This window comes from Limanda limanda, chromosome 11 (assembly GCF_963576545.1).
Source record: "Limanda limanda chromosome 11, fLimLim1.1, whole genome shotgun sequence".
NCBI classification, from domain to species: domain Eukaryota; kingdom Metazoa; phylum Chordata; class Actinopteri; order Pleuronectiformes; family Pleuronectidae; genus Limanda; species Limanda limanda.
The window spans coordinates 4,370,162-4,394,501 of record NC_083646.1 but is presented as its reverse complement, the minus strand read 5'-3'; the positions used below and the strand labels follow the sequence as shown (position 1 = coordinate 4,394,501).

Genomic DNA, 24,340 nt, shown 5'->3' with positions numbered 1-24,340 from the left:
CAGTGGAGGGTTGAAATTCAATTTGCAGTGTGTGCTGCGTTACATACATCTTTAAAATAGAGTTTTGAAAGATGTTTTTATTGCTCAACATTTAATTTGTGTATTTTTTTTTTTTTTTCAAATTCCCAAAATTCCCGAGCTAAACTTCCCATGGAAAGTTTCCGGAAATTTACCGGAAACTTTCCGACCCTTTGCAACCCTCCCCATTGCAAGTCATGTTTAAAATGTTTGTGCGTATGTGCTGAGTTTTTTTTTGCTGTTCCCACACTGTTCTCCTCTAGGAGCAGAGTCTGGGGGTTGTGTTTTCTCTCCTCCCTCCCCTCATGTTATGCTGTAATCTTTCAACCTTTCTTTACATTTCGTTGCCTCTGTACTTGTACTCTGTGTAATGACAATACATTGAATCCAATCCAATCCAATCCACACGCACCAGAGTGTTTTATTTTTTATTAATTTAACTTTTCATTCGTAAAAAGAAGAAATGTTACATGTCGTCTTTCAGAAGTTACACAGCAACACGTCAACAACGCACACGAGCAAAGTTCAGCCAAAGACCCAGTGACGCTGCTGCAGAGGTTATTGATTTAAATAAGATGCGGTTTTATTTATTATGAATTCAACTTTTCTTTTGTAAGAGACACAGAAGTCACATGTCGTCGCTTTAAAGCCGAGAGGAAGCAGCACATGTTTTCAGCTTATTCACAACAGGTAACACTTTACTTTGAAGTCCCACGAGTCAGCATTTAGAAACAGAACATTAAATTAAATATGAATTCAATTTAACCAATTTTAACATTAACTTATATCACAGCCGATGTTGCTGTGACTGATTATCTGTTAATAAAAGTGTGTTCACAGGAGAATTTTTTGTTTTCGACTCAGATCAGATCTCATATCGTGTTTTTACTGCTCGTCAGTGCTGAGTCGAGCGACTTGAAGTAAACGTTAATCACATTCATGTGTATTTATACTCTCATCTGCAGCCGAGAAGCTTTAACATTTGAAGGATCACGACGGCAAAGCCTGAACAACTCACACACAAACTTCAGGACGATACGACAGATCACATGAGTATTAACAGTCCAACGTGTTTATTGAACATCTCCACGTTCTGCAGAACCCAGCAGAACGTCTCCTCTGTGGTGGAACAGCCATCGAACACCAACCTGTGATCCTCAGGTCCGTGCGCACGCAGCACTTCAGCCGCTTGGTGACAAAATAACACAAACAATAATCTTTAGTCCATCGCCGACACATTCCCAACACGGAGGAGTTCCGGCTCGTTATCGTTTATCGTTCGCTCAGAATCAGTCGAGGCTGACGAGTTCTCTTTGTCCGTCAGACTCATTTGACCTTGAACCCAGACGGCTCGACCTTCTGGGAGCAGCCGTCTGTTTTCTTGGTGCTGTCGGGGCGAGGGCGCCGCAGGTTCAGGAAGCTGAAGCGTGTTTCCAGGCTGAAGGGTTTCCTGGTGGCGGGAAGCGAACTGATGCTGCTGCTGTTGTTGTTGTTGGAGACGGGCGCGTTGTCCAGTTCCCCCTCGGCGCCTTCTGCACGGTCACCTGCAAGTCAACCAACCGTTAATACAGCTACAAGCATTTATTATGGATTCAAGTTTTTAGGCCTAAATGCAAGATGACATTTGTTCTCTTGTCCTGGTTCAGAATTAGTTGTTCTCAGTAATGAGTTGTTCTCCATCACTTCTTCAATAAACTGCAGAGTTTTTCATAAACAGTCTGTGGTGCAAAGTGAAGATAGAAAACTTTGTGGTTTATCTGCACTGAAGATTTGATACTTTATATACATTTATATACATAATTTTCTTTATTCCTGTTTATATACAAGTTTGAATGATTTACTGAACTGACTTAATCTTCAGACCCAAGTTTACGACTTTTCAAAAATAAAATCTCAATATGAAGCAAAACAAATGTTGTGCATCGCTGCTGAAACACCTGATATTGAAAGGTTTGATGGGACCAGTGGTTTTTCCATCAAGTGAAATGTATTTACACTTTCAAAATAAAACAAGTGTTTGTTGCTGAAATGAAAAGTAAAACCCTGAGCACCAGAGGAACCTGGTGCAGCAGCTGCAGACTCAGGGAGGTCGACTGATCTGGACCACGTTGCGTCACTTTGACTAATCCTCCTCCCTCTGCTGGAGCAGCTGCGAGCTTCCAACTCGAAATAGATTCTCGAGCATCATCCATCTCACCTGCGTCTGTTTCTCTCTCCTGAGTCTCAGGTGGACTCATTTCACATCAAGGTGTTTTCTCTTAGTGGAGCAGCGTGATTCACTTTGACTTATCGAGTTCATCCAAAGACCCTGCTCTCAAATACAAGCTCAGACTTCCTGGGATCCAGCTTCAGCTCCTCTCCTCACAAATGTGATTAAATACAGGAGGCAGCATCTTTTTAAAAATGTTTGATAGCAACAGTTTCCCGGTGACCTTCACTGACCCTTAAATTCCACAGCTCAACTACAGACGCAGCTTTTTAACTAACAAAAACCTGTGTAATGTTTCTCCATCGACTTTGTATTTAACGCTGGAGGTTGTGAGTGGTAACAATCGAGACCTACAGTCTCTGCTCGAGTGTTTCCCCCCCGCTCACCTCTCTCCGAGTCGCACTCGGGCGACGACGCTCCGCTGCACTCGCTCCGCGGCCCGAGCACCGGAGAGATGAGGCTGAAGTCCGACAGCGACACGGTGCTGGGGAGGTCCAGACTGCTGGGCCTGGAGGGAGGAGCCGGGGAGGAGGAGGAGGACGAGGAGGAGGGCGTCGGCGATGGGGAGTCAGAGGAGGAGGAGGAGGAGGTGCACGAGGAAGAGGAGGAGCTGGCGAAGGGGCAGGGCGACATGAGGTCCTGTGGGCTGCTGGGAGTCGACCCCAGGCTGCAGGTGGACTGAGTCTCAGAGTCTTCTTCAGACATGATGCTGCCGCCGCCGCCACACGGGTCATCATCGAAACACACAGACGCCACTGCAGAGGGGAGGAGCCAGAAAGAAGGTGGAGTTAACAGAAGGCAAGAGGAAGGAAAGGAGGTGAAATGAGATGAGGAAATAAAAGGAAGGGAGGAAGGAGGAAAGAAAGAGGGACAGAGTGAGGAAGGAAAGGAACAAGAAGGTGGAGATGAAGAGAGGGAAGGAAGGAAGTGGGAGAAATAAGACGGAAAGAAAAGAAAGAAGTGAAATGAGAAAATGAACAGAAACAAAAGAGGGAAAGATGTGGGGAAGAAATATACAAGCAAACAGTGATAAAACAAATAAAACTGAGGAATCTTGACTGTCGCTGACATGATATAATATATATAATAAATATATAATAATATAATCACATTGTACGGTTTTAAACTGGATGTCTCCACCGCTGTGGGGTTACCATGGCAACACCATCCTATTTATTCCATATTCAAGGCCGTTTGAGGCAGATGTCAGGTTTCAATCCCAAAGATCTTCAGTTTAAAAAGTGAAACATTAAAGAAGATCAAAGAAACCAGTTTGTTGTATTGTTAAGGTTTTAACTTTAGTGGAAACTGTGTCTGGAGGTGATTTCTTTTTATTTATTCTGGTGAAGATAAAAAATACCGGTTGTTTGTTTTCTTTGTATTTTCTGAATATTCCTCCCACTGTCCTACAGCTTCTGTGTTTTTCTCCGAGTTCTAAATCATTTATATTTCTTTACCGTGTTTAGTTCCTAAAGCGTCCGACTGGTGATTTATTTATCAGATTGTTTTTCTCAGTCTCAGATCATCGAGTTCTCTCTGGCACCGAATCACAGACGCTTCAACTTGAGGAGCAAATAGGTCAAATTCAACTCAATTTAACTCGGCTCTGATTCTGTAAATTAGTTTTCTCTGAAGTCTTTTAACAAACTTTCCAAGAATCACAACCAGGAATTCAGAGAATCAGACAAGGAGCTGGTTGTGTTTCCTCTGATAATCGAGTTAAAGCTCTAAAGTGTCGATCTCAGCTTCACAGGAGCTGGAGCTCAGATCTGCTTCTCTCCACCAGACTCATAAATAACAAGTTTACAGAATCAGCTTCTGATCCAGAAATAAAACCTGTTTATTCAGTTGTTTATCTTTAAAAGAGCCGATTGTCCTTGAAACTCTTTGACGAGCAGCGCGTTTAGGAAACAAACATCTGAGAGAGACACACACACTTCACGCTGCACTCACTGGAGATTCCATCAGACTCCATCTTGAAGCTGGAGATGTCGTCCCCGGTAACGCTGTCGCCCTCGGCGCCCACGCCCCGCCCCCTCGGGCCCATGGCGCAGCTCCGCCGCCGCTCGTGGATCTCGTCGGAGATCTTCTCCAGGTTCCTCAGGGCCGTCTTGTACTCGCCTTTGGCCTGAGACAGCTTGGCCTGTCGCTCGTCCACGTTCTTCTTCAGGTTCTGGAGGAGAGAGAGAGGGAGGAGGATCACGATGACATCACAGAGAGAAACACACGGATCTGAAAGCAGCTGGTGTTTGTGGTGAAGTCAGAGTCCAGCGTTCACGTACCTCCAGCTGGAGATAGTACTTGGCCTTCATCTCAAAGTAGGGCCTGAGGAGGAGGAGGAGGAAGAAGAGGAAGAAGAGGAGGAGGAGGAGGAAGAGGAGGAGGAGGAGGAGAAGGAGGAGGAGGAGGAGGAGGAAGAGGAGGAGGAGGAGAAGTGGTCAGGAGAGAAAGAGAAGAGATTTGATCAGAGGAGACAATCACAGGGTAACCCAGAAAACAGCATCACCATGGCAACCCGGGAGCCGGACGCACTCCCTGCTGAGGCCACACGAGGCAGCGCTGATCTCTCACAGGATTCAGATAGACATGAAATCTCTTCTGACTCTAATCCACTCGACCTCGTTCTCTCTCCGTCACGCCATTACAGCGGCGGCCATTTTAAATCGGCGGCTCTTACTTGGACTTGTTGATGGTGCGTTTGAGTTTCTTCTCCAGCTGCTTCATGCGACCGATGGCCGCCGTGTATTTTGCCGCCGTCTCCTTGTGCAGCAGCTCGCTCCTCGTCTTTGTGAGCTCCGCCTCCAGCACCTGTGACGGCCAATCAGAACTCACTGTCAGGTGAAATACATCAACTCTCTGTCGCATTAAGAACAAGAAACACAAACAGTAGAAGGTCAAAGGTCTGTTATAATAATGAAGGCGTGTTTCTGCCCCCTCACCCGCTGCGTGGCGTGGTTCAGCATCTCCTGCCAGGCCGAGTCAAACTGTCGGTTGTCCTCCTCCAGGAGGCGCTGCTCCGCCAGCGAGATGGTCTCCTTCGCCGCCCGCAGAACCTCGGTGGATCTCTGGAAGTCCTGCGTGGCCTTCTGCGCCTCTAGCTGCGCCTGCAGGACCGAGACGCATCATCAACACCAGTGATGATCTGACTGAACCACTGGTTTGTTTGGTTTGAGGAACACGAAGCAGCTGGATTCATGAGGGTTTGTCTGCAGGTTTCTTTATATTCAACGTCACATTTTAAACAGTTTCACAGCCTGAGACTCAGGAGACGTCTCTGACATCATCGCTCTGGTCCAGGTGGAGACGCACAGCTGAGGCTTCACACGCTAACGCACCGTGTGATCGACCTCACGTGTGTGTGAAGTCTGACAGAGCAGCACAGGAGCCGAGCTGTGGACTGCAGATTACTCAATATGTTTGTAAGGAAATGTCGTATTCAGCAAAAACTCAAGTAACAATATTACAATAATGGTATTTTTTTACAGGTTGGGAAATGTGAAAGTATCCTGTATTTCATGAGAAAGTCAGACGCAATACAAGAGGAAAAATGTACCAGAGAGAATGAGAGTGTGTGATGTCAGCGAGCTACCCCCCCTCCCCTTTGTGATGTGGAGTCTGGAGCTGACGACACTGATCTCAACCGGACAAGGATCTTTTGAGTTTGTCGATGTGAGACTGAAAAGCAAAAGGACGGGAAGTCGAACATGAAAGTGATGAGTCATCACAACGCTTCAAACTGAATCCCAGCTCCTCTGTGTCTCTGCCTTCGGGCCGGTCGAGCTTTTCTCAAAGTGTTCAGAAGCAAAAAGCTCGAGAGGAACGAGACAGAAATAAATCCACATGGACCGAGAGAACTTTAAAGAAACACAGATCTGTGTGAAGCAGATTCACTGAATATTAAATCAGGAATTCAATCCACAAAATATAGCTCAAAGTCAGAAAGTTTGGAAACATCAGATGATTTACACGATTTAATTTTATACATTAAAGAAACACAGAAGTTGTTAATGACATTTCTGTGAATCAATATAAAACAGAACTACTTCAATTGATATTAATGTGTATCTTTACTGATAAAGTCTCATCATTGTATTTGATTTACAACCAGAGACACAAACACACAACCATCACATTTTTAATGCATGTGAGTGGGAGAGTGTGTGTGTGTGTGTGTGTGTGTGTGTGTGTGTGTGTGTGTGTGTGTGTGTGTGTGTGTGTGTGTGTGTGTGTGTGTGTGTGTGTGTGTAACTGATGGAAACAGGTCGGCTTCAGTCTGCAGCTGCTGTGACATCATCGCTCGCTGTAATGTCGTTATCGACGCTCGACAAGGCGCCAGCACGACAAGATCCACACAACCTCGGCCTTGTTGCCGTCATGTGGTCGTCTCCGTGCTCCACGCCGCTGCAGGACGCCACGTGTGTCCTACACTAACGCCTCCTTCAGTCTAACGTCTTCAGCATTCAGGACAGAAAGTATTAAAAGTAAAAATGAATTTACTTCCTGAGAGAAGGTGAAAACCCCAGCTTTGAAATTTCCTAACAGGAAAAGTGAAATTGTGTCTGCAGCGAGGTGCTTTTTAAAAAAGGTGGTTTCAACATATCCTGTGTTATTAATCAATAAATCAAATGTAACCATGACCCAGTTAGATCCCAACTGTGTGTGACTCCTCCTCCTCCTTCATTCTCTAACAAGTTAACACAACATGTTCTCTCTGTTTAACCGACTCGTGAATAATTGAAGCTCCTGTAGAAGCTAAATGCTTTTTTTTTCTTGCAGCTCAGGTCTGTAAAACACAGAGTTACTCAACTCATCAGTCTCTCTATCTCTCTCTCTCTCTCTCTCTCCTCCCCCCCGAGACTCAGCTCTGGGAACGATTCAGAAGCTGCAGGCAAACGAGAAGGAAAGAGGGATGAAGTGGTTTATAGAAAGTGACAAACAGGGAGAGAAAGAGAGGAAAGCAGGAGATGGATGGAAGGAGACAAATGGGTGAAGATGGATAGAGAGGATGAGAAAGAGAGGAAGAGACACTGCGTTAAGAAAAGAGAGAGAGAGAGAACTACTAAATAATAAATAAATATTTCTGATTTGATAAATCGTCCGAACACGTCTGTAAAAAGCTCACATGGGTCGTTGTGTAACTTCAGAAACATTCTGTACTAACTGTCCCTGTTTTGCTTATTGACACCGTGACAGACACTTTAATCTTTTGTTTTTCCATTTCTCTTCTCCTCTCTTCCTCTCGTCTCTCACGTTTTCATCCTCTCCTTCCCCCCCTCTCATCCCTCCTCCTGCAGCCGAGAAGGCAGCGAAAATAAAGTAGGACAAAGAGAAAAAGTGAAAGAATTAAGCCTCGATTTTCCTGCTGTACTTTAGTTTCTCGTCTGTTGTTGAGCTTCAGTTGTTCAGTGAAGTGTCGACACGCTTCAAAATCAAGTGTGTTTATATTTTTGCATCTTTCGCTTTCACTCATAAAATTAGATCACCGTGAAAAGCAGTTTTCGCTTTGCAGGGAATTTTATAAGAGTGATTTTTAAACTGGAAATTTAAATATTGAAGGCAGTTTCCATTGAGAACCGTTTTTAAACCCAGGGACTGATATCAATCCTGAAACAGTCCGAGTATCAACTGAGCTGCAGCATCAGATTCACAGACTCATCTGATCTGTACACGTTTCTCTGGGCTGGCACAAGCTGAAAATAAATTATACACATTGCTTTTGTGTCACTGTTAAAAGACACAACGTAAAACACACCTTCATAATCAAAATGATGGAGGACACACTGATGCCTCCTCAGATCTTAACAGTTGGATTCATTTGCCTTATCTGTGCTTTCAGTCCAACATCCATAACGTCCTTATCTCTCAAACCTCTGCAGAGGGAGGAAGACACAAAGGACGAGGGACCGGGGAGGACGGACAGTGAGACGTCTCATCATCAGTCACAGCTCTCAGGGAAAAGACGTTCAGGGGGAAATGAGTCTTTAGATCCTAAAGAAGATGTTTCATCGACCTTCAATCTGTTAAACTCACAAAACAGGTCTGAACCGATCACGTCTGTTTGAACTGAAACATTTACACAGAAGATCAAAGTGCTTCACAACAGGATAAACAATAAGAGCATTAAATTAAAATGCACAGGAAGATGAAGCTTTGTTGGAAACTAAGAACGTTTGAAGAGCAGATCTTAGTGATTCACTGGGCAGCTCTTCAGATTTAACTTGTTCTGCTACAGTGTCAGAGTCAAGATGTTTTTAAAAATAACAAAATATCTCCAACTTGTAACGAGTCAGTCAGACGTCAGGGAGAGACAGGAGGAGGAGGAGGAGGAGCAGGAGGAGGAGGAGAAGGAGGAGGATGAAGCAGCAGCAGCAGCAGCAGGAGGAGGAGCAGCAGCAGGAAAAGGAGCAGGAGGAGGAGCAGGAGGAGGAGTAGGAGGAGCAGGAGGATTTGTTATCAACATGACCTGATTTGACCAGTTTTACTTGAAAGTCTGATAACTTTCCAAAGCCAGAGCCTGATCTGGGACGGTGAGACCATGAAGCCGGCGGTCTGATTCCGTGCGACCACAGTAAACACGTCTTCCTCTCTCTCTTGCACGAAGCCTCGACTGACCTCAGCCTTCAAGCAAACCCAGATTCCATGCCGCTGTTCCATCCCCGAGAGGAGGAATGACCCGGGTCTGGCCTACATACGGTTCTGAGGGAGGTTGAGGGTTGAACCCCCAGCAGGAGGACGCCTCGGCCTGTGATGTCCGCTTCACGCTCTTCAACAGGCACATTAACCCAGATCTGTCCCGGCTCAGGAGGAGGAGCCTGTGATGCTCAGAGAGAAACACTCACAGGTGGAGTCGAGTGGAGCTGCTGCTTCACCCAACGTGCAAATCACATTTACAGCTTCTGCACAGGAGCCGTTAGTGAAATCTAATGAAACACAAACTGCTGAACATTCACCACGACCCAGGAAGAAGAACCAGTTAGATAATGAGGACAAAATGTTTCTACTGAAGAGAAGAAAGAACTGAACCAAGATATTTAATCCTCAGAAAACTTAACGACAGCCCAAGTGAAGCCAGAGAGATACAGACACAAGAGATGGATTCAAATAAACATTCCACAAAGCTTCTTTAAACCAACGTGACCGAAGCCGTATGAAGAGAACAAGAGACCAACATCTACATCTACTGTCTAATTTTCACAAATGTGTCATCATTTGTTTTTATTGTGTTAATTATGTTTTATTTTCATATTTGAAAACAAATTTTAGTCACATTCCGTGATATGAAGTTAAATCCATATTCCAAAGCGTCAGAGCTGCTGCGATGACGAGTGCCAGAGATGTTATGCAACGGTCACAAACCACAAACACACACAGACACACACAAACACACAGACACACTCACACACACACACACACACAGACTCACACACAGACTCACACAGAGAGAGGAGGCTGTGTGTGAGGTGGCCAACGCAAAACCAGATGGCTTTGACCTTCCAGCCATTTCCTCCACCCCTCCTCCCCTGAATCCTCCAATCCCTCCATCTTTCTATCCCTCCGTCCACTTCAGTTCATCCATCAGCACCACTGACGTGATCTGCCTCCAGCAGGGGGGGGGGGGTTGGAGAGAGAAAGAGAGGGAGGAGGACATGGGCGGAGGAGAAGAACAAGCAACAAGGAGACAAGTGAAAATAAGGAAAAAGAGAAAGAAAGAAAGAGTCTTCAATCTCATGGGATTTTCCCGTTGATTCCTCAGAGAATCATTCATGGATCTTGATGAAAATAAGGAGTGAAATCTATGAGTGTTTGTGATTTGATAAGATGCAGATCTAGATAAAAATCCAGATCATGTGAATTTAAATGTGTTTTCAGAAGGTTTGAGCTCTGGAGGCAGAATATTCTGAAATCAACACTTCCTCTTGTCCTCCACATTTTTAAAACTCCATATATTCCACTGCAGCTTCTGTTCTTCATGACATAGTTTGTTGAGTCTTTTTTTAAATGTATATGTACAGTCATTGTGTCTGTGAGAAATGCAGGTTGGTATATTAGAGACACACACAGACACACACACAAACAGACACACACACACCTCCTCCCTTAGGGTCCCATCTGTCTGATGAGAGGCGGCTCAGGTTTTGGTTTGAGCCAAAACCCTCACACCATCACAGCAGGAGAAGCCGTTCTCCTCCTCCTCTCTCTTCATCCCTTTTCTTTCCCTCCAGCAGAAAATCTCTCCTCTGCAACTCAGCCGGGGATTTGCTCGCCCTCCCCCCCGCCCTCTCTCTCTCCTCGTTCGCCCTCACTAATCTGACATCTGTTCAGACTCCGGCCTCCGTCATGAGCACGACACGCAGGAGGTGGTGAAGCTTAAAGTCAACTCCCCCCACCCCCCAAAAAATAACACATTTGATACCATGTGATATTAAATCTGGGACTTAACGAAACATTTAAGTGTTTGAAAATGTTCTGAACGGATGTGTGATCTTTTTCTTTTCCTCTCCTGGCATCTGAAATTCTTTATACCAGTTTTTATTTAATTCCTCAAATCCTAACCTCTTGTCCTCTGTGCATATCTAAATATTTTACATTATATAATAATCTGGTTGTAATATGCAAATGTGCAAAAACATACAAAATGATTCCGGTGACCGCAGTAAAGATATTTTGGCTTCACGTTTGCACAAAGGGAGGAACGTGGACATTTATCTTTATTTTCAGTCTTTGATTATTAACACAAACCTCCTTTAAAAGGTTGAATTCACACAAGTTGTGTTGATCTGCAAACTGCTGAGTCATGCTCAGCTCCTCACTCTGGGAAACGCTCCATTTGGATCTGCTTCTAAATCCTGTGCCTGAACTTCCTGTCTTTAAAACCATAACTCCCTCTGACTCTCCTCTTTCTCTGCAGCCCCCAACCAACCACTGCAGACACAGGGGGGGGGGGATCCACTGCAGCTCTGACGCTCATAAAACAGAAAAACCTCGAAGGACAATTAGAGCCGCTCCGAATTATCAAACACACAATCTACTGGATTCAAGGGAAGTCGTTAATGTGTCACGCCTTTTAAATATAACTGCGATAGAGATGGTGAAGAATTTAATTTCCTCCGCAGTCAGCGAGTGTGTGTTTTTGTGTTGCCATCCGACAGCTGATAGTGTGCGAGGAAATCCGACACCCTCCTTTCTCTCTGCAGCTCAGGCTGGAGAGAAATGAAAAGTGAGGCTGGTGCATATTTCATGATGTTTAAAAAAAACAACCTTCTGCTGAAAGTTTAACTTCAGATGCAGCGGCTCGGTCTCACCGGAGTCAGCACTTCATGATGTGAGGACGTGCACTCGCACACTCGCTTGAGCCTTTTCAGCCTCGTCACCCTGACCCACTTCCTCTGTGGTCGAGTGCATCCACCAGCGTGTGTGAGACCAGTGGGGAGAAGAGGAGCTTAAAGCCATAAAGTCACAGCTGGAGATGCTTTCCTCTTAAAGATTCATTTATCTTTTAGTTCATCCTTGAGAAACAGACCTGTCTGAGGTTTGGGTCTCACAGCTGATACATTCTATTTAATGAAATCAACAGAATCTCTGGATGAATGCTGTTGATTCACAGGGTTTTCACTTTGTGCTACCCGGTGCAACAGTAAAATGTGTGTGTGTCAAAGTTTAACAATTACAAAACACGGACAGGTTTTGGAATTACATAAAAGGTAGATAATGATCCCCACTAGGACTCTGGTTTTATTGTTTTGCTGTGTTTCTCCCAAGTGGGATCCTGTAATACTGTATACCTCAGCAACATGTCTATATGATGTATGCTATATCATGTATGGTGGTGTGTGCAGATATGCAATGAAGGTATGAGTGGATATATTTATGTACTCACTTTGTTTTGTAATAGCTGCCTATTTTTGAGACAAATATGTGCGAAGTCTGTTATTAGAGTCAATTGTCAACCATATACTACTTGTTCCTGTATAAAGAAACATGTTTAATTTGCCATGTACCATGCCTAAGAAAAGTTCAATAAAAAAAAAAAAAAAAACACATGTGGGCAGCTCTGACCTCTGACCTCTGAAGAACACAGACCCAGAGAGTCCAGTGCAGAGGACGTGAGGGAGATCTTACATGGGGAAGGAATTAAGGTTTCAAGCTCTTATTCTTAACCCCGGGGGAATAGAGGGAGACCAGGCTGATGGGAACGTTTAAAAGTTGTTTTGCCAAATCTGAGCTGTTCTTGCAAAATGTATTAAACTCTCCCCTCGTGAGTGTGAGCAGAATATCCCTCCTTTAAATTCAGAAGAAATTCGCACATGAATAATGACCTCGGTCCAACCCAGCAGGAGAAACCCTGTTAGTTCTCCCCCGCAATGACTCACTTAAGAATGATTAGCTGCCCGCGAGATACGCGATATAGAAATGTAGATTATAGAACGTTCTAAGAGTTATACGTCTGCAGTTTATCTTCTATCTGGAGTCAAGGTCGGCTTGAGTCATTTGTCTCGACCGGGCGCTCCCTGGGTGCCACCGGCCGCTTATCAGCTCCGGCAAATAATGTGTTTCTAATCCCAGTGCAGGGGAGAGCAGGAGGGAGTTTTCCAAACAGACAAAGAAACAGTGAGAACAGAAGGAGAAGTTCAGGAAAGACACAAAGTCAGAAAACAGGAGGAAAGAGTTGGATACAACATCAACAGAGGGAAACAAACAACTGGTGGAAGACGACACGAGGTCGGGGACAAAGAGACGCAGTGTGTCTTCAATCTGGGATATTTATAGTTGGCAAATCATTAAAATAACTTCAAGACGATTTGCGTGAGTTTGCCTAATTGTGGCTGCGACTATTTCTAAGTCTGATAACAGTTTTGTTAACGACATTCGACACCGTGGTCGACAAGAAAGAAACATTCACAGCCGACAACAAACGATGACTTGTTTACTGCTTTTCTATTTCTGTTCCAACGACCTCTATTCAGATGCTGAAGTCTCCAAAGCTGCAAGGAGTCAAAATATCGTTCCTTCTTGAAAAGACCCACAAGCCTTGAGCGGTAGCTGCTCATTTTCTGGCAGATCAGACTCAGTTGACGAGGATGATTTGAGGCCAAATTGTTCGTGCAGACAAAGACGTAGATTATCATCTGATCATCGCTAATTCGTTTAAATCCGTTTCAAAAACCAGGGACCTAGAGGGCGAGGCCACTTGAGGAAAAGTTAGATGATCAATACGGCCTTTTTTGGCATCGTTCTTATTATGTGATCCTGAACTTAACTGATCCCCACTGTGAAGTTTTGTATTAGCAAAACAAAAATTCCCCCATTCAGAATGTTTCTTTGCAGATTTGCAGCAAAACCTTGTCCTTAAATTTGCACGAATTACACCAGAGATCTGATAGAAACTCCACTGCAGTCTGCACCCATCACGGAGAAGGGAAAACAAAGCACTAAGGAGGCTTTTGAATCAGAAAGATAGATCAGATGGAAAATGATTTAATAGGTCATAGAACTAGAAAAGCAGGCTGTGGTTTTCAAGCCAGTGGTTAGTAAGTAAGAGTAAGTTAGGAGCTTCCTCAAACTCAACAACAAATACCTAAAGAAATACCCTATATTTCACATGAAGGATTCTGACAACAGGACGTGAAGCAAACTTCTGAGCAACAGTCGAGAGACGAAGACAAAGACAGTTCAGCAATAACGGAACATTTTGAGAAGAGACTTTGCAAAAAGCATCAACTCAGCTCCTCTTTGTTCGATCTCCGGCTGCAGCTCGTTCAGTCTGACGCCACGTGGTTCCAGACCTGTTCTTCAGCAGGTGACAGGTGGAAGGAAGTGAACCAATCACATGCTGTACATCCTCATCTCACTTCCTCTCAGGACGTGACGACCAAGAAGCTGAACACACCGAACCAAAGGGGGGGGATTCTTTATAAAGATCCTCTGACAACATCATTCTCTCATCACATCTTCATTCTCAATCGATCCAGAGATCTGTGTTGATTGTAAAGCAAGGTTTGGGGTTTGATTCCCACTAGGAACCCAGATGCTACAGACAAAAAGGTCTTGGATCATTCGCGAAACTCGAAAGTGTTTGAGTTTTGTGACGAAGCTCAAATTAAACACAAGGAAGAAAGATTATGAAATCTTCATGTAAACGGGTTAAGAAAAGATCTCATATCTCAGAAAGAGGAACTGTTGCTTCACAGAAACTTTCACCATCGCCTTAATTTCAGCATAAAACGGTGAATTCCCACTCGTACTTACAGAGTCTGTCACAGTGACAACATGCACACAGGGTCGTCCCAGGAGAGACGGACACAGTGAAGTCTGTCTCGTCCCTGCCGCCCCCCCGCCCGAGCTCTCACAGCTGCAGGGGCATGGAGACGAGCAGGTGGCGGCTTCCTCCTCCGTCTACACACAGACACACACTTTGTGAAAAGGGGAACAGAGATTGTGGTCTCAAGTGATTGTGTAGTTCCTTTTGATACCATTTCTAAGCTGTGTCCAATTTCTGCATTGGTCCTGATCAACCAGACGGAAAACTTCAAGCATGGAAATTATGTTTTTATCTATTTAAAGGAGGACAAATGTTATTCAGAAAGACCGGAAATCGATTAAAATTTAACCGAGCAAAACACCCGCAGGGAAAACGACAAATAAAAAGTCCAGATTATCTTTTCAATAATGTCAAATATAGACAAACAACCACATTCACACCAACTGTCAATTAAGAGTCTGGACCGAGATCGGGATCTGAACCAGGAACCTTCTTGCTCTGAGGCGACTCGATTTAACACCATCAACACATAATTAAAAAGCCAGTGTCTCAAATGACCTGGTATCAACTTAATAAAAACACATGAACACAGATTTGATAGGAAAATGAAAACAAAACATTTAATTTCAATGATCTGCCTTCAAAGTCCTTCAACATTCGTTTCTGAAGATTTCAGACTAGAACATTTCACACGATCCAACAATCTGCACCAACAATAAGCTGCAGTGAAAAGAAAATCAGCAATATAAAAAGAATGGTGACGTCACTGTGTTTACTTCCTAAACTAACTTGTTTATTTGCGTTAATAATTGATTTATATAAATAACTGCAGGTTCTATTTTCACATCAAGCTCCAGAGGAAAACATGATGTCAAGTGGCTGATGGATCAGACAGAAGAGGACATTCTTCTAATGGATTGAACGTCTCAGAATCAAGCAGCGAGTCCGATGTCCCATGTGACCATTGATTCATATTCACGTGTTCAGAAACGTTGACACAGCAAAACAAGACAGAACCGACCCAACACAGACGTCAGGTGGAACCAGTGTGTTGGAGTCACTGACCTGTCTGGCCAGCCGGCGTGCCTCCCAGTAAGGCTTGGACTCCTCCACCGCTTTGCCAATCTTCTTCACCAGTTCATCCAGCTTCACCGTGGCCTCCACCAGGACGGAGCGGAACTTCTGCCTCGAGTCCTGATCGACAGAAAGAAAAGGATTTGTTCACATTTTCTGTCAAATAAACACCAGTAAGCAAGACAGCAGTGTACATATTCTGGATAATTCAAATTTTCTGGAGAGTGGGAGGAAGAGGAGAACTCTGTACTGTCTGATGTATGAACGTTCTCTTAATGTGGAGATTTGATGATTTTACTTCAACACAAACAGCGTAAAACAATAAATCCCCTTAATTCTGAAACAAGCACACCTCCACCTGAATGAGGCCAGTTGCACTTTCACACTGAGCTCTGTTCCCAGTTCCCAGTGATAGATTCAATCAGACGTTTGTTCTGGATACGATCTGTAGTGTTTTATTTCACCCTTCACTTCTGAATGATCTCTTGCTACATCTGTGGACAGGGCGTTGCAGCTCTTGACCTTTAATCTCCATCACCTCCCTGCTTGTAAAGTTGTGGAAATGAAACTTGCCTCAGCGATGAGTCACCAGAGGCCACAAGTCAAGAATCTACTGTAAAACCCAAGAACTCCAAGAGAAAACCGCAAAAAATGCAGTTCTACATAACTTTAACTCCCAGCCACTAAACTTAATATAATCTGCTGTGTATTTTCACATCATGTTCCAGAAAAAGCTGACACATTTGTTTTATGAGAACGTTCTGATACAACAAAGAAGAAGCCAGAGTTCCAGCCAATCGGTTCAAAACGCCTATGAAAAGTTAATGTCTGATATAATTCTGTTATCTGGCACCGCGCACGCCGCTTGTTCTTTATCAGAGCTCCGGCCGCTCGCTGGAACTCGTCAGAGGGGATTTCTCAGACGGATTCGGCTCCGACATTTCATCACGGCCTTGTAATCGATCTGAGAGGAACAGAAACTTCTCACCACAAACAGAAAAGAAGAAAGGGACTCAGAAGAAAAACAAGATCTTGGGGAATCTTTCTTTTTGAATCCCGCCCCTCCTTCCATCACTCCATGGGGGGAGGGGAGGGTTATACAAGCGACATCAGTCCCAGGTCCTTTTATTAGAAGATAAGGTCAAGCACAAATACCCTTAAGTTTAAGGGGGAAAACAGCTTGTTTACAGCCGAGATAAACGCTTGTGTTTGATGCTGAGGAAATGAAATTAAACCTCATGTGACACCTGAAGTCGACACAGAGAGATCGAGATCAACCACTCAGGTTTCAGTACTGCTCAACTTTAGATTATAACCACAGGTTCAACTGTAACTCCTCGGAGGAGAAAACTCTAAAAGACAAAGACTGGATATGTTGGTATGAGTCGATACAGACAGCAGCCAGTATATCTACCATTAGGAAGCCAGAGGGCTTCTTCCATACTTTGCAAAGATGTGTTCTTTCTGCAGGTCTCACAATAACTACAATTTGATCACATGAAAACACTGTCTGAACAATATCCTGTAATTCTAACCATTAATCTGTACATGTTCTTAGTAGAACATTCAATAAACATTATAATGTTCATTTCTCTAACTCATTTATCTTTCTGGCATCTCGACTTGTTCTCTCAGTTTGTCAGGTATGTGTCCACCAAACTGTTATTGTTTTTCACTTCCAGACCAGTTACATCTCAACTGGAGAATGTTGTCAACCAACTAGTGGAGCCAACTTTAATTTGCTGCTTATCAAAGATCTGAGACGAGAAGCATCTTATCTCTTGGTCTGTCTGTTGTTAAAGAGTCTGTTGTTTCTAACATGTCTGTGACTGTAAAGCACAGATTTCCCCTGTTTTACTGATGTAAAGTGTTTATGTGATAAAGAAGAATGAAATGTTTACATCTCCAGGAGCTTGATAATCCACTTTGTATTTGTATTTGGTTAAAAGTCTTAATTAGATTTCATCTGATCAAAAACAATGTTTAATATGTCGAACTTTGAAGAAGCTTGTGACTCACTTAAGTTTTTCTGTTCTGCTTAAACACAAATACATTTCCCTCTGGTTATATTTAACCACCACTTGTCACAACTGGTCCAAAGAACGACAAAAACATAAGCACTCAACTGTGCATCCTCACAACGTGCACGCTCTCTTACATCAGCTCATATGAATGTTTGAGTCTTTCAACTTCTCTTTTTACTTCCATCGCTCCTTGATAGAAACGGTTCCACTCTGCATCCATCTTCCCTACACATTCAAAATCATTCACAGTTGACATTTCTACATCAAACTGCACCGATGCTCATCTTAGCTACAGTCACAGTGTTAAACGGAAACAGATTATCAGCAACTCTAAATGGGAATTTCCTTTTTGCCCCAATTTGCATGGTCCCCAGAGGATGACTCATTCACACTTTGGCCCAGTAACTTTGTAGTTTCCATCGAAATGTCTCAAAATCAATTGCTGTGTTTTCATTTGAGAAGCTTGAACAAATGAATTGACCTAGAGACATGATTATTGATCATCCATCAATCCACTAACTGTGTTATCACTAAGAGGTTAGCGGGGGTGAAAAGTGCTGACTCACAGTCTTAAGGGAAGAAGAGAGTCAAGAAACTTTAGATCCTCAGTGACTGTAAATAAAACAGCCTCAGTTTGCAGATGGTTTCTTGCTTATGGAGATGAACCAACAGATCAGAGCTGGACCTCAGCAGTCTGCGTCCACAGAGAGACTGAGACACACTGGACAAGACATCTCTCTAACTCCTCCTGTGTGTCTGTCTCTCTGTGGACGCAGACTGCAGAGAGACTGAGACACACAGGAGAAGACATCTCTCTAACTCCTCCCGTGTCTCAGTCTCTGTGTACGCAGACTGCAGACAGACACACAGAAGAAGACATCTCTCTGACTCCTCCTGTGTGTCTCTGTCTCCCTGTGGACACAGACTGCAGAGAGACTGAGACACACAGGAGAAGACATCTCTCTCACTCCTCCTGTGTCTCAATGTCTCTGTGGACACAGACTCCAGCGTCTCCGTCCTCCACTGACGCACTTCACCTCATCAACACGTCTGCGCCTCGAGGACTTCATGTCTACATCTTATCTGCTAAATTAAATGTCAGCTGCATCACTGCCTTCAAAGTACATTGGCTTCTTCGCGTGGCTGAATTTCCCACAACAGCCCCCCCCCCCTCATCATGTCTCTCATTGTCATTGTCCTAGGCCTGAGTGGACACCGGGTCAAACGGTTTGATGACATCACAGCGACGCTGCTGATGTCGATGTGAGAACAGAACAAAAGGAAGCTCGGTTGAAACTGATATTAAAAAAGGGAAATACTAATTTAAAATAGGATTTAAGCCCTTTGTGTGTTTATGTGGTTGTAAGAGAAGCAGAGTAAACAGAGAACATGGACTTTTTCAGGAATGTCTGGTGTCAAGGTCACGTGATGATGAGCATCTGTCCTCAAGTGTCCTTGAGCCAGACGCTGACGTCTCTGACCTCATTCTGAAGACTGGGAGGACTGGAACTGCAACTGAAGATTGTTTCCATCATCGATTAATCGGATTGTGACGATTCTCCAAATCCATGGTTCAATGCAGACGTTGATATTTGGGGCCCGGCTCAGTTTAGACATTTATTTTTCTCGATGCTTCTGAGATCTCATGGATATTAATCAAGTTAAGCTAATGACACATGAAGGAGACTATAAATATTCAGCTTTCATGGACTTTAAATAGAATAATAATTTCATATCTCAGTTCCATCGTCGAGATTGTGGACGTTTGCATTGATTAGTCGGTCCAGTTATTATATTCAAATAATCTTAGTTTATTAAATGTTAGAAAAACACGTCGACCACACGTTTCCTGATGAGCATCAACTGACTCAGCACATTTTCAGAATCTGGAACCGGATTATTTTTGGCGTCTTTGCATGAAAGTGACTTTGACAAGGATAAAGTAATTAGCATAATAGTTTCCACTTGATTATTATCCAGTTCATTCATTTATCTTTTCCGACTGAAGTTCAGCACCGAGGCCGAACAGATCATCACATCATCTCGTATCAGAACAAACTGATTCTTGTGTCGGGCTTGAACCAAACAAATACTTTCAGATGTTTGAAGTTGTGTGCGAGTTTGTCAGTTCCTCTGGTTCTTTAAACTTTGGAGCAAATCCTTTAAGCTCAGTTACGAACAAATTCAAGAGTATTTGTTGTTGTAGGTTTGACCTCATCTACATTTCTGTCAGGAGAAGAAACATCGCGATCGCACCACATCTCACAGACATTAAAACATCCAGCAGCTTTGTTCTCTACTGTTTTGAAGCCGTGTTCCATCCCTCTGACTGTAGAGGAGCCATAAAGCACAGAAACATAAATCTGTCAGGTTTAACAAAGCACATAGTGCTGATTCAACAAGTCCCTGAATCTACAGCAGAGACGCAAACAGGCCGAAGACACGAATTCCATCTTAACACCACAGCTAAGAGGCGACTGATTGATTTGTGAGCTTTTAAAACGAATTCCCTTTGCTCCTGGAACAACAGCTGTTGGTAAACGGCCACTTGTTTAACCTGGGTCTCTTTTCTCTGTTGAAATGAATCGTCACTGCAGATGATGGAGGAATTACACAATTAGATCCTAATAAGAGTTTATATAATGACAACAAGAACTAGAATAGCTCTCACAACAGTTTCCTTTAATTCAATCAAGCGGCACCAAATTGCTCACAGTCAGATATCAGTCCTCTAAAAATGGCGGATTTTATATTTATTAAGATGCTTGAATTATTATCTGGGAAATCAAAACACGTCTCAAATCCCAAGCTAACCCAAAGCTTGTTAAGGAGAGTAAATACATTGCAAAGTAAAAACTCCCTGAGGACGTAGTGCTGCTCAGAGAGCGTAATACACCCTCGTCTGTTACCTGCAGGGGGAGCTGCAGCTGTCACAAATCAATCAATCAATCAATCAATCAGATACATCCACCACCTTGTTCCGGCAAAAAAAAGATTCATCCTTTAAAACGAAACCCTGTAAGGACCCAAATTAACCTCCGAGCTGCCGGATGGACACGAAACACAAGTCTCCATCTGCGGAGACGAGACTTTGCACGTTGACCCTTGACCCCAGTAAAGCAGCAGCGTGTGAAGCTGCTGGTTTACTGGTTTTTAATGGGACACAAAGAACAGTTATGCAAGTTAACAGGCCCTGATGGCCCAGGTGAGTGTCACATGACTGTGTTCAGACCAGCTGACACAGAGAGAATCATAAACTTCACAAACAGTCAACGAAGCAAAGGTCAGGAAGGAAACTGGTGCATCTCCTCACAGCACTGGTCTGAACTCAGGTTCTCCAGGTGAGCAGAAGAGAACCTGCTGCTCAGGTTCTCACACAGCGATCACATGATCCACGAGTCACAACCCAACACACAGAGGAACCCTGCACACACACACACACACACGAGTGAGGACAGACAGACTGACCTCCAGCTCCGTCTCGCATCGGTTGATGTCGTCAGTGGACTGGTTGAGTTTCTCCAGCTCGCCCTGGAAGAGAGGGAATAACAGAGGGATGAAGGAGGAGGAGGAGACAGGGACACACTATGAAACCTGGAATCACAAGGAGAGAACATCCTGAATGCATTAAAAATAACAAATGTTTGTTTATGAATTTCTTCTTTCAACCAAATCCGTCCACTGAATATTCATGAAACCTCTGTTGACTTTGTGGATTCGTCCAAAAGCCTGAAAGCTGAGTCAGCAGATTCTATCACTGATCTTTCTACAGTTGAATTAATACATATATTCATATTTACTGTGGAACCGGAGCCAGAGAAGCAGAACATCCTGTGAGAGGAGAATTTGGAGAAGACCAGACTTCATGCTCTAAGAGAAATAACCATAAGTAGCTGCACATCACGCTTGTGTTTAACCCCTTATTGCCTGAATTCAATAAGGGGTTAATTAATTCAGGCAATAAGGGGTTAAAAGGTCGAATCAACTGAAATCCACTGTTAACAGTCGACAGTTCTTTAAAAAAGGTGAAATGACAGAACGTCACAGAATCAGATGCTGAGTCTTAAAGTCAAAGTGGATCATTTCTACTTTAACAAGCAGCAACACAACCAACTGACCTGAGACACACAACAAGTCATACAATAACCTGACACACTCTGATTACATTGTGTGTTTGTTGTGTGACAACAGAAACTCTGACGGTTTTCTATCAAATCATCAGCTAACAATTAACGGATTAATTACAGAATCAGCTTTACGTGCATGTGGGTCAGATTCACTCATTTCCATCCAGATGTTCCCTTCACTGTTCCTCATATATAAATATATAAATAAACACATCTGGTTTAAATGCAGATGTGCAGATTTAATAACGATGAGTGCCTGACTGGCTGGATCCAATCAGCACACGAGCCTGCAGAGGATTAGCGCATTACGTTTACGCGCAGGACTTGTGGACCACATCGTGCCCCCCCCACCCCACCCCACCCCACCCCCCCATCCCCAGCAGCTGCATCCAGATGTGCAGCAGATCAGAATCTATCAGAACCCCTGGAGAGGAGGACCGACCTGGATTCTGGGGTCCACCTCCTCGTCCTCGAACTCCGTGTCCTCCTCCTCGGACCGGTGCTCCGGCGGCTCCATGCTGCGGCTGAGGGACAGATGTCTCCTCGCATCGGTGTCCCGGGGGACAGACGGACGGACGGAGAGGACCGGGTCTACCGGGGGTCTCACAGCAGGGGACCGGGGGTCTCCGGGGGTCTCACAGCAGGGGACCGTCCCGATGCAGCGGGTCTGAGGCTCAGCGGCAGCAGCGTGTGTCCTCGGCTCGGTGTCTCTGTCCTCAATGAGCCGGGCATCGAACCAGCGCACATCTGCTCGCCAGGGAACGCCCCTTTCTGAGATGTATGGAGGATGATCAGTGCCTCGTAGCTGCGACGCGTCATTATAACAAGATGGAGGATCAGGGACAGAGACTCTCTAATAATAATAATAATACATCTTATTTATAGAGCTCTTTTCAAAATATTCAAAGACACAAAGGTTTAAATTAACATATATACATCACACATATGATACATGCTCATACAGTGGAACCAGCTTAAAGGGATAGTTCACACAAAAACTAAAATTCACTCATTATCTCCTCAGCACGATGATAGAGGGAGGGGGGGGGGGGATGTTGTGTTTGAATACATACAACATACAGTTGAAGTAAATGGTGACCTCGTCTTCAGGAAAGAAAGAAAAAAAAGAAGAAGAAAATGAAGATTAAGGAGGAGGAGGAAGACGATGACTGAAAACAACAATTAAGTCCATGTGTGTGTATATATTCTGTTAGTTTTTATGCTATTTTAGTTTTGTGTCATACATTTATATCATTTTCAATTGATTTGTTTCTTAACAGCAGGAAGAATATATAAGATAATTTGGTCAACTTTTTATAACTGAGGGAAACGTGGAGTTATAAATCCCAGTGTCCAGTCATAAAGTGAGAAAAATGTAAATCTATTCTTCAAAATAAGCCCAATTCATGCTTCTTCTTCGTAGTCGACGTGTAGACGTGTCCCCAACGCAGAGATCTGTCCAATCACTGTGTGTGGACCTGTCACTTCGGTGTTAGTGTTCGTCAGTATGCACTGGTTTTGTTAGCTTACTGGCTAACGTACACATGTGCAACTGGAGCACTATCAACTGGTTGTTCTGGTGTGACGTCATTCCGGGCGCCGACCTTCCAGGTTTATTTGAACTCGGCCTTTAAGGGGTTGAAATACTTGGATTTCTATCGTCTTCACTTCCAGAAAAAGCTCTAATCCTGTCTGGCTGCAAGATGACGTTCACCATGACAGAAGGTGGGACATCAGAATCACTGACTGTGTGTCGGGGTCAACAGGTTCTCAGACTGTCATCACTATTCTGAGAAATGAATTCTGTTCTCGACCCAGTACAACTGTGGTCCCTGTCCCTGAAGGAGGCGACAAACATAAAGAGCATTTGATTAAGTTAGAAACGATACTGAGAAACCAGACTTAACATAATTATAGTCAATTATTAAATGACATGCTTTACATGTAGGTCAGATATGAGACAGCACAGATCAGATATGATGTTTGTTGGGCCGAATTATCTTCATCGTCATGGAAACGAATTCCACAAACAGCCATTTAATTTCTGTCATAATTCCATTTATAGTTCTGCCTTGACTCTGTTAACGACGTAACTCAAGCGCTGTCTGTGATCGACAAAACAGCAACAGATGTTGTTTACACAGTTTCACAAAATCATTATTAAACAAGCAAAATCTCGTCTGTTCGCCTCAGAACTTAAAATCAACCTTTGAACCTTGTTCCTTTTTCAGATAGTTCAGCTAAACTCCACTTCCTGTCCTGTTGTTTATCATATTGTCAACAAACTGTGTTCGGGTCACGTTGGTTTGATACTTTTACTGAAACTGAGAAAATGTGGCATTTCTGCAGGTTGGATCAAATTTGTGTTAAGAATATCTCAACAACTATTGGGTGGACGGATATATAGACTGGACTGAAATGGTCCTGGAATGTAATAAAGACCTTCAGCTACAGGCATTTAGATCCTGCACTGGATTCAACAGCCCAACAACAGACCAGCGGACACCCACTCATACGCTGGTGGTTCAAAAACTCAAAAAATTCCAGATACACATCAGCTCACTCAGAGAGACTCTCAGGCTTCTCTCCAGCATCAGCCCTGACATCTCTTGTTTTCATTCCACCTGCT

At 43.8% G+C, this 24,340-nt stretch overlaps 1 protein-coding gene across 1 annotated transcript; it reads right to left on the bottom strand.

Annotated features, from left to right (window-relative positions):
• Positions 1-432: 432 nt before the first annotated feature.
• Positions 433-23,302, bottom strand: sh3bp5b (SH3-domain binding protein 5b (BTK-associated)). The gene is made up of 10 exons (XM_061080925.1): positions 23,254-23,302; positions 22,154-22,458; positions 21,053-21,115; positions 15,552-15,680; positions 5,167-5,331; positions 4,905-5,035; positions 4,510-4,552; positions 4,181-4,400; positions 2,614-2,982; positions 433-1,562 (listed from the first exon to the last, which is right to left on the bottom strand). The coding sequence occupies exons 1-10, from the start codon at positions 23,300-23,302 to the stop codon at positions 1,345-1,347; spliced, it is 1,692 nt and encodes a 563-aa protein (XP_060936908.1). The 3' UTR covers positions 433-1,344.
• Between the last annotated feature and the right edge of the window lie 1,038 nt (positions 23,303-24,340).